At 28.1% G+C, this 12,243-nt stretch overlaps 1 protein-coding gene across 1 annotated transcript; it reads right to left on the bottom strand.

Annotated features, from left to right (window-relative positions):
- Window positions 1-2,070: 2,070 nt before the first annotated feature.
- LOC107004996 (arogenate dehydratase/prephenate dehydratase 6, chloroplastic-like) lies at window positions 2,071-3,814 on the bottom strand. Its single transcript, XM_015203443.2, has one exon. The coding sequence runs from the start codon at window positions 3,568-3,570 to the stop codon at window positions 2,287-2,289; it is 1,284 nt and encodes a 427-aa protein (XP_015058929.1). The 5' UTR covers window positions 3,571-3,814; the 3' UTR covers window positions 2,071-2,286.
- Between the last annotated feature and the right edge of the window lie 8,429 nt (window positions 3,815-12,243).

Below are 12,243 nucleotides of genomic sequence, written 5' to 3' on the forward strand. Positions count from 1 at the left end.
CCTAACAAAAGTACCAATCTCAATAATTTTAATTATTAATAGCTCTTTTGTCACTTTCTTTTTTAAATCAATTTAGAAAAAAAAAACATATTTTATCTTTAACAATAATTAAATTTAATATTTGTTTCTAGTTTACTCTTAAAAACTTTTATAATCATAACAAATGTTATGTAAGGTCAAATTTTTTTATAAAGTTATAATAGTTGTGTTAGGATCGAATTCACGCACACACACTTGATGAATGAAGAATAGAAGAACTTTCAAGAGAAAGAGATGAGAGATTTAGAGAGAGAAAGAGAAAAAACCAATATTTCGTGGTAACACCCCGTGAGTAAACTTCCACGGCGGTGGGGTATATATATTAATAAATCAGAGTATTTTTTGTTACAGAGAATAAATGGTACAGCCTAAAATTTAGGTTAAACCGCGTAAACAGTTATATATATTAATCAGGCTCCACAACCTAACAAGTTGTATGCTATAATATTTCTTTTTAAACTTTTAATTATCACAAAATGAAGTGAGTATGTTTAACGAATTTTTTACACCAATAAAGGTTTAGATTTCTTAATCTATAATTCAAAGTTTTCGAGTTTAAATTATTGGAAATGATTTTTCTTTTAGCATCAATAGTGTTAGATGTTAGTTACTCAATTTATGTATATTTATTTTCCAAACCCAAAATTTTAGTTAGGAACTTAATTTCATGAAAACTCTATATGACCTACTAATTGTTTGGTAATATGTTTTTATATTAGGGTTGATAGTAACAACAAAAAGAAGATTGAAATAACAAATCATAAATGTTTCCATCACTTGATAAAATTATTTCAGATGGTATAAATGTGATAGGGCAATAACTTTATAATGATTTCAAGTGATTTTTGAATTTCAAATTATTTGACTATATAAAGTTAATAATGTTTTTTTGAATTGACTAAAAAAAGATTGAAAAAGAAATTAAGATGCCTTGTGGGAACATCACATGAGGTTGAAGTTTGTAAGAAGTCAAGAAAAAGTTGTTGAGAGCACAAGTTGTGTATATATATACATATATAATAATTTTTATTTACTTATTTTAATTATCTAATAAAAAATGCATGTGAAGAAATTGTTAGAAAAATATGAAAGATTATTATAGAATAATTAGTTAGTACAATTTATTAATATAAATAATTTTCGTGGTAAATCTTTGTAGCTTTTGTAATTTAATGAATTGTAGTAGTTTGTTATTAGAATTATTGTAGTTTTTATTAAATATCATATTATGGTTATAGAATAATGTATTATATATTTCAATATAAAAATGATAATTTTGAGTTAAATTTATAAATATTTTGGTAGTTTTTAGAACTTGTGAGTACAAGTCAAGTGGTGATTGTTTTTTTTTTTTTAAAAAAAGAGAAATATGTTTCCAAGAACTTTGATCAAACACATAATTGAACTTCACGGAAATCTATTTTCTTAAAATATTCGATTATTTATAACAAAATGTTAGGTTAATTAAGATCTTGATTAATTTGAATTTCCACGATATATAATTTTTATATAAAAATGCTCTTTATTAATTAATCATATATTATATTATATTAAAAGTAACAAAATAAAATTATAATTCAGAATTCGTAAATAAAAATTCGGACTTTTGCATCTTCCATAACTCTTTGTCGTGAAGCCACCATTAGCCTAAAAATTATATTCCCTTGTGCCACATAAAGACTAAAATTCTCACATTTATTTGATCCTATTTCTACAATTATTTGAAAAACACTAGTAATATCAATTACAAGAATATATATATATATAAAAAAATTGATAGAAAGTGTTTTCCTCAAATTAGGTTCATAAAACACAAATTAAATAATTAAATATCAGATGATTAAATAAAAAAATACAAAAAGAGAGAGAGACAATTGAACTAAGTCATCGGAAATTCAATCACCGATTTTAATAAATTTGTAGATCATAAATAGTAAGATAATTGAAAAAACACATTTGAGATCTAAACATATCATCAATTTTACGTTAAGATTTATAGATTAAAATTTTATTTTTTTCGAGCCATAAGAAAAAGTCTATAATAACTATTGAACTAGAAAATAAATAAATTCATCACATATGGGTAAAAAAAATTGAGTATAAACAATTACACATTCACCAAAGATTATGAAATGTAATTTAAATTTAAACTATGATATAAATCCTAAAATAAAACATATTAAATGTAATTTAATTTAATTTTTCATGAGGTGGGGGTGGGAGGGTAAAGGGGGGTGGGGGTGGTTGTTAATCTTCACGAGAAGGACACCATGGAGTCATATCCATTGGATAACTTCCCAAAACCCTCAAAAACGACGTGAACTCCTGAACTTCAGCCAATGCATTTTGAGCTCTAACATCCGCCATGGAAGCTTCGAAATCTACATAGAACATGTACTCGAAATGCTTCGCCGTTCCGACGTTAGCGTCGTCGACTAGCCGGATCGGACGATTCCGGTGAGGCCGTGACTCGATTTTCGTTAAACTGATGTTTCTGAATGCGAAAGCTGATAACACTTTGAACAGAACGCTTGTTCCTTTATCATGTGCGAAGACGATGCTTGTTTTGAATGGACGATCGGTTCGAGGAATTATTGGTTCACGAGCTAGCATAACGAAACGAGTTACGTTGCTTGAATCGTCCTGGATTCCTTCAGCTAAGATCTGGAGACCGTATAGATCGGCAGCGCGTGCGGAGGCGATTGCAGCTGTGTCACGGAGGTTGTGTGAAGCTATGTATTCAGCAGCGCCGGCGGTATCGTCAACAGCTTCACGAGTTACGTTTAAACCGAGTTTTGTTAATGTGAGCTCGCATTGTGCTAAGGCTTGTGGATGACTTATGACTCTGTTGAGATACTCTTTTCGAACGCCTGGAAGTGCTAAGAGGCAGTGGTGGACCGGGAGTTGAACTTCTCCGACGATGTGGAGACGGTGACGAAGGAGGAGGTCGTAGTTTCTGTGAATAGATCCTCCGAGAGAGTTTTCAACGGGGAGAACTGCACGGTCAGCGATCCAGAGTTCAACGGCTTGGAATGCAACCTCGAATTGATCACAAGGTATGGCTTCACATTTCGGATAAGCTTTACCGGCGGCAGCTTCGCTGTACGCTCCAGGTACGCCTTGGTAAGCGACGCGAAGCTGAGCACCGTGCATCGGCGCTGGGGAGAGGTCAGTAATGGTGAGCGGCTTAGGTTGGTTATCGATTGGAACTAGATCGAGATCTATCGCCGCCTTATGGCCGTTCACGGCGGTGATGTTACCAGCACCGCCACTCTTCTCAGCGTTCTGCTGCTGCGACACAACTTTACTTGCTAAAATCGCACAGGAACTCTGCCAGTCGGCTCTAGAACCGCCGGCGTGTCCGGCAGAGTTGGTATTCGCGGTACCGGTGTTAACGGCGGCGTTGGCCGCGTCAAACCGGTAAACGCATGTGATAACCGGTTGAATCGGGTTAACCCGGTTCGACCGTATCTTCGTCCGGATTAAGGATTTGAGATTTATCCCCGACGATGATGGAGTAAGCGATTGCATTTTTCTAGGGTGCAAATTGCAATTACTCTATAAAATTAGGGGCCTAGTTGAGAAAAAAAAAGAAAAATATAAAAAGAGAGAAATTTGGTTGAAGCTTGTAGTTCTAAGGGAACATCCAAGCTGAAAAATGAAAGAAATGAACATGGTATTTATATTGGGGGAGTGGGTGGGTGGAGGAGGTTTGGTCAATCTCTCACCTACCATTTTTTGCTCTCTTATTAATTTCACGGTCAATCGAAAATAATTTTTGTACCTTCAAAGATTACATATATCTTAATAGATTACATTTTAGGTTGAAATTAAAAAAATATATATATACTATTATTTCTATATCATTTATGTGACATTATTTAATTTGATATATTATTTTAAAAAAATTACTTTTGAACATTATAATTTAAAATAATTCTTAAATATTTATGTATTCAGTAATAAAAAGCAAAATTAGAATTATATCATTTCTAATTATAATAAAGTGGCCTTTTTAGAATGAATTAAAAAAGAAAAATTATTACAGAAAATGAGACGAAGAAATTAAGAAATGTTAAACTTAAATAAACACAAAAAGTTAAAGGGGATTTTTTATACTATTTGACACCCCCTTAGTAAAAGGTTGTTTCGTACTAATTATTTATCCTAGTAATTTTTTTAAAATACTATATTTAAGTTTCCAAAATGATGGGTATTTTTTGTTCTTATTTAATTTTAGAAAATTCACGAATATTTTTTTAGATTATAATCAAATTTTTAGAGACACATTTTAATTAAATTAAGATACTATTATCCATTAAACTTATTTTTTTATAATTTTGTGTACCTTTTTGGCTTACATGACATCTAAATATTTTTTCACGCGTCTCAACTGCGTGAAGTCACGGAGAGTGTCATGTCACAAAAGATGCACAAAATTACAAAAAAAATAAGTTCAGGAAATAATAGGATCTTAGTTTAGTTAAGATGTGTGTGTCTCAGAAATTTCGATCATAATCTAGAGAGTACTTGTGCATTTTCTCTTTAATTTTCTGTCTTCTTTTGACTTGATATGAAATTTTAAAAAAATATTTTTTAAAAAAAATTTTACGTTCTTAATTTCAAATATATCATATGAAAAATTAAAATTACGTTAAAAAGGTCAATATTTTTTTCAAAAAAACAACAAACAAAATTCTTTTTTTTTAAATGATAACCAAATTGAAAGAAGCAAAAAATGTTACTCATTTATTATGTCTAATAACAATAGTAATACAAAGTTGTTGATATGATGCATAAAGAAACACACACGTTTCTATCTAGACATCCACACATATTCATGTGAATTCATAGTGTGGTTTCTTTCCATGAAGATAGAGACAAGTAACAACTCACAACTGTTGTTACCCTTTTTTTTCTATTTATGTTATATTATATTAAATTAAAATTTATAACATTTAGTTCTAATAAAAGAAATATTAAAAGAGATTCAATTTTATTCTGCTTCTAATAGTAGAATTTCATGGAGATTAGAGAATTTCGTAGAAATAGCACCATCCCCACCAACCACTTTTCTTTGAAAAATAATTAGTGTTATTAACTTTTTAATTTAATATATAAAAGTCTTACGATATTACTTTATTTATAAAATTAATTATTAGAATGTAAATTTAAAAAGTGATTATTTGTAAACTTTATCCATTGTAAAATACAACAAATTTATATAATTACATTAACATGCAGTTGAATTGAAGGAGACTCAACTTGTAATAAAATTTTCAAATCGAACTCCGGAAAATACCATTGCTTTTGCATTATTTGACTTAATTTATGTAGCATGATTTAAATTTTGAAAATCAAATATTATATTTGACCATAAATTTAGATATAAAATTCAAAATAGTTGAAAACTATTATATAACAAATAGATGAAAAATTATAATTAAAAAAAAAAAGACTTGTTTGAATCTCAAATTAAAAAGGAGACAGATAAACTAAAACGAAAGAAATACCATTTAACTTTGGTGTTGGTTTAACCATTGAATTCCCCCCTAGTAAATATCTACTTGGATGATTAACTATATATTCAAACAGAAGAACTTCTATGAAATTGTTTCACGTAATTTTATGGATAATTTTGATCATGGAATATTATTGAGAAATGGAAATTTAAAAATAAAACAAAATAAAAGTACAAAGTTTGGAAGAATAAAAAAATTAGATCAATAGACATCCTAGAAAAGCTAACCATTTCAATAATATATCAAAATTAACAATCTCTTGGTTGAAAGGAGTTCCTATAGCCCATAGGTATAAGATACAAACAATAAACATTTCTTGCTTGAAAAAAAAATTATTTTTTTAGTAATTTCTATGAAAAAATTAATCCTACAAGGTAATGGTGAACCCGGATGCTAAAAGCAAATGGTTAAATGCTCTAGATGTGACAGAAGTCATAGAGATAAAATATAATTAAGAAAATTATTCTTGGAATCATTTTTTTTTCTTTTCTTTTGCTACATTTCAAGCAAATGATTAAAGGCTCTAGATGTGATAGAAGTCGTAGAGATAAAATATAATTAAGAAAATTATTCTTGGAATCAATTTTTTTTTCTTTTCTTTTGCTACATTCAAGCTATTAGTTAAAGGCTTTAGATGTGACAGAAGTCGTAGAGATAAAATATAATTAAGAAAATTGTGCTTGGGAGTGGAAAATCTTGGAATGAATAAATGATCAATAATATCGCATGATTCTCAAGGTAAGTTATGTTAAGTGTTGTTTTTTTTCGATCAATTGTGAAGTGCATTTTATGGAAAAATTATTGATGAATTCAAATTCGACAAAATTAACTACATGAATTCTCACTTTCATTTATAGTCAATCATACTATATTCATCATATTTCTATAAAAATTAACTGAATCTTTAATTAAGAATAATGAAATTCTAATAATTCCATCACACATCGTAGTGTATATAGATGTGTATAATTTTAGTATTATTTTTAGGTGAGTAACTTTAAAAAAAGGGAAAAGAAAGAGAAAGATAAGGAGTAAAAGTGTTACCTTTTCTTGCTCAAAGTTAATACTAAACCATCATTTCTCTCTTGCAATTCAAGTAAATCCCCATCAAGTTATCACATAAGTTATTATAGTTTATGATTGAATTGAAATTGATAATTTAAATTGAAAAAATGTTATTGATTTAATGATTTTGATTTTTAAAATTATTGGATTATTGACTCTTAACGATTTAAATTATTTTTTTAAGGAGTTAACCGATAATTTGATAGCAAATTAATAAATTATACTTAATACCATTCGGTATCTAAAATCCTTGAGTTAGGATTTTGTTTCATATTTTTATTTGTAGCGGTCCCAAACTTTCTATTATTTTACAATGTGTTAGTGTTATTTTTAAAAAAGATATAATCTATCAACTCATGCGCATGATTTATTTGGTTTTTCATCTTATTTTAATTGATATTTTTTCTCAATGTTTATGGAATACTTTTAAATTTTCAATGTGTTAGTGTAATTGTTTTAATAGAATTTTGTTTCATTTTGAAAAAATAAGTAAAATACAACATGCGGTGACTTTGTTCTAAAGAAATTGTATAAATTAAAGTTAATTATCTAAGCTTAGCTTAGTGGTGCACTTAATCAAAAATTAAATGTTGGAGTTGTCTTTGTTCTTTTTCTCTTCTAATGATGAAGATAAAAAATGGTTCCAATTATTAATTTGTCTAATTAAAAAAAGTTTACACAACTATAGGATAAGTAGAGGAAATTTATTGACAAAAATATATAAATAAGAGTAAGACAATGGGTTGTTTGATTCTAAATAAAAATATACAGAGATATGACATGATTCTAAATAAAAATATAGATCGACTATTAAGATAAAGCATAATCGATAGCGAGTCTAGTTGCAAAGTGGGAGAGGAAGCCTCCTTCTTTCCTCTTTTCAATATGTATAATATTATTTAGTATTCGCGTATTCTCTAATTTTTCAATGTATATTATTATATGTTGCTTCATTACTTTATCTCTTGCTCTTTTTACTACCATTCTTTTTGTGGCAAATCTACTTAAAAACTATTCTTTTGAATCAGAGTTTATCAAAAATAATATATTTATCTCATAAAAATTAAAAATAAAATCGATGTACATCCTATCTAATCCATATACCCTACATGTAAGAATTGATGGGTAAATGTATTAGTAGTGTAGTATTTGACTACCACCAATATAAATTATATGGTGGGATAGTTTTGGAATCGGAATCCTTTCACCTTTAATAAAACATATCAAAATCGAGTTTATAAAAATGAAAAAAATCAAATAAGCCAGCAATATACCATTTATAGAAATTTTGAAATTCTAAATGTGAAATCAAATAGTAACGCAATATATCTTTATTATAATAAAAATAAATCATGATAAAGGAAATATCTTGCTCGAATTGAAATGTTTTTTGTTAGTATAATTTTTTTTTCTGCGCTCGAATTGAAATGTTTAGCTCGAGATTTTATTTTTAAAATTTTTTATTATCACTCTTTTCTTGATATTCTACGTATGATATTTTTACATGTCAATTTTAAGTTGATATTTTCTTCAAATATTGACGATAAATGTCAGTATTGAGAAATAGATATGTCTTTGTATAAGTGTCTTTAATTAGAACCATAAATTTATAATTTAGAAAAAGCATGGAATAAGTAAATAAATAAATATCAATATAAATATCTCAACGTTGTATAAGATGATTTATATATGCAGAGTCTGATTTTAAAATAGAAATTTTATGTATTTAATTATTAAAGTTTCGTAGGATTAAATCTACTATATTATTGTTCATTTTTATTATTTGTTGCAACTTCAATAAATTTTTACTCAGTTTTACATTGACATAGAAATAGTTTGATATCATCGAATTCATCTTAAACCAATAATTATTTATGCGAAATTTTAAGATATGAAGACATAAAATGTAACAATATAATGAAATTCAATTGTTGAATTATAATAATTGAATTCATATTAGTATGAGTTCGACTTTTATGGAAATTTCTGAAATTATGCTCACTCATTTTCAATTTTATTGGTTAACTTCTCCAATTATTATTAAGTTACTTTTAAGATTCAATGTATTAGATTTTAAAGTAAATATAATAAATAAAATAACACGATGCATTAAGCTTTTATTATACACAAAAATTCAGAAAATGACAAAATTAATCATAAGATTTTATTATAAAGATGCGATAAATAAATGTTTGTGATTCTATTTGTTCTTGAACTCATATAATAGAAACTTAGTTCACACATTATTTTTTTATTTTTTATTTTTTTAACCTAAAGGTCTAATATATGGTAGGTGAACTAAATTCATTGAATGTAGACAGGGTATGCTACTACAGATTGAACCATATTAATCTAACTCGTATGCGTTATATATGACATAATACAATTCAGTTTGAGTGTATGTTACATGGATAGATATGTAGAACATATATATCTACTTGTTTAACTTTATATAAATTTAAGTGTCTAGTTGTATACAGTCAAAATTAAACAACAAAAATATCAGCTAAAACTAAGTTAATTGATACATTTATTCATTATGTCATCAAATTAATGCCTTCTTGTCAACCTCTCGAGCTTTGGCTAAAACTATCCTTGAAGTATTACATAAACTTAAACCACATCCTTGTGTTATATAAGTGAATAAAAACATCCTTGAACTGTTAAAAAAGTTGCAAGATTCGTCCTTCTGTCTATATTTTTTTAGAACTCACGCTACCAACAAAAAATTAAATGTGTCAAGTTGAATTAATATATACACACATGGTTAAGCTAGTAAAGTTAAGTTATTTTTTTTATTTTTTTAGAAATTGAGGATTTAAATCATATTTAGACAAATATATATTCAAATTCTAAATATTTTTGTAAAATTATGGCCAAATACTACTCCAAATTCAAATTTTTCGAATACAATAGTTATTTATTTTATTTTCATAACTAAACGTCTAAGTAATTTCACTGAATTTCCAACATTTCTGTAGATTGTATAAAATGTGAATTGCATTGTATATATAGTACATGCACCCAAAACATTTTATTAAAGAAAATCTCTAAATAGTTGGACATAATACTTTTGAAATAATTTTTTTACATAATCGCTCTAATCGTCGGAACCTATTGTACATATATTTCAAAACTTTGCATAGTTGCAAGTCAATTCTTGATAATGGAAAAAGCTTATAAACTGACAACACACAAAATTTAAATTTCGAGAATGAAATAGTCATTTCCTATCCATATCCTTTTTCTTTTTAGGTAACTTTGATTTTCCGTCGTGGCAAGACATGAACAGATTAATTTTTTTTATCGATTCGATCAGTTTCTTAGCAAAAATAGATTGAAGGATGATTCTTGTTATTTTTTTATATAGTATAAGGATGTTTTTTGCTTACTTAGGTAAATATAAGGATGTACATTAGATTTGAGTTATAGTTGAGAGATGATTTTAGCCAAGAACTCTCAACCTCTCACACACTAGTCATTTACCGTGATTCCATTTTTCTATTGTCTTCATGTTATGTTATATTATAGAACGTAAGACTGGCGGCGTTACTGGAATCGAGACGGAACCGGTACTGTGTGAACCGATACCGTTCCGGAATCGGAACCGCACCGGACCGGTAAATTTTGTCATATTTCGTCCCGGTCCGGAAGGGAGCCGGTAGTATACCGGATCGAACCGGACCGGTAACCGGAACGGATCGTTATTAAAAAAAATTATTTAAAACTTAAAGATTTAATTTTTTTAATTGAATATAATTTTTATTATAATAATTAAAAAATTAAAAATTTAAATTTCAAACTCTTAAAGTTTGAAATTTTAAAATTCAAACTTTAAAGTTATAAAATTAAAAATTGACAATATTAAAAATTAAATTTAATACAACAATATTAAAAAAACAAATTAAGGCGAATAGCCTATATGTTTATTAATATTTATTTGATATTACAATTACATTTACAAAAACAATAGTAGAGTATTAAAAGATTTAATCTAAACAGCAGCCTTCTAGGAAGGGTTTTCTTTGAATTAAATCTCGAATTATCATACTCTTACTAATAGTAGGTGCCACCATATAAATCCCTTCGTAAATCATTCAACATTTCTTTAGTAACATGTTCGGAAATTGGTTGAATAGAAAGATCTTCCATTGCTTCATACCGTCGTTACTATAATCCTGCATTACTTCATCAACATCATCTTGAAATTTGGTCGATAGTGATTCACGATTCAAATTTCTTCTCTCGGCATGAATCCAATCTCGAAATAATACCGATATCTCCAAGCTGTCGGCTGCTAATGAATGCCTATGTTCTCCAAGTTGAAACCTAGCTGCACTAAAGATGCCTTCTGAAGCTACTGATGACGCTTGCATAGCTAATTATCAATATCTCTATCATTATCATTATCACTAGGCAAATCCTCATCAAAATTATCAAAGCGACGTTGTAAATGTTCATGATAAGGATCTAATCCTGAATTACTATCAATATTAAAAAACGTATCATCAACATGTGTATAATCATCCGTATTTTTTCTTAATATAGAAGATTTTTCAGTTTTTGATTTAGAAGAACTACCGGTTTTTGCATTATCGGAGGATGTAAAGTTACAGATATTTTTTACAAGCTCAAATGCACTTATTTTACCCTTTCCTTTTTGAACAATATTTTTACCGGAATCCATAATAAAATATTAAACGTGAGATTATATATAATACGAAAAATATAATGCAAATAATAAATCACAAAATGAATAAATAATTATTTAAAATATAAATGAAATGTAAAATAAAAGTAAGAACGAATGTACCGAACGTCTACTTAAAAAAAGACGTTTATGACCACCGAAAGTCGAAGGTGAAAAGTTGAAAGTTGAATTTTGAAGCTCCAAATCCAATTTCCAAAGACCAAATAAGGCAACACCGAAATTTAAGATATTATATATTAGAGATTAGAGAGTAGAGAGTTGAGAGAATAGAAGATGAATAGATGATTTTGTGATTTAAAAGAATGAAATTTAGGGATATTTATAAGTAAAAAAATGAGTTAAAGTGTAATTTTTAAAACTTTAGGGTATTAAAAAAAGTTTGGGGAGGTAGCAGTGTAAGTGGCTGAAATTTGGGTCAAATAGCCGTTGGGGGGGCCACTAGCCGTTACCCAACGGCTATAAACGGAGAGATTTAATAAAAAAAAAAAAAACAGGAAGGACCAGTAAATCCCGATTTTCGTCCCGTTACCTGTCCCAGAAACGGACCAAACCGGAACCGGACCGAGACGGACCGGTAACCGGGACTTACGGGTGCCGCTGCCATCTTAAATAGAACGTTGTTCTATAATTTTCAATATTATGTTATATTATATGTCTTCTAATTATTATTACTACTGATTATATGTCTTCTGTTTGTTATATCTACTCTCATTTTTGTATCGAAAATAGACTCTACCGCTATGAAATACACTCATTTCTCCCCTCCACAATACCTTGATAAATTACACCAAACTATGTTATTATATCATATCATCTGTTCTCTATAACAACATTTCATTAAAACAAACAAACGAATCGAGTGTATAAGAAAGTTCATGATTGAACACTATTTTGTAGAGTTTCAGC

This window comes from Solanum pennellii, chromosome 11 (genome assembly GCF_001406875.1).
Source record: "Solanum pennellii chromosome 11, SPENNV200".
In the NCBI taxonomy this organism is placed as follows: Eukaryota; Viridiplantae; Streptophyta; class Magnoliopsida; order Solanales; family Solanaceae; genus Solanum; species Solanum pennellii.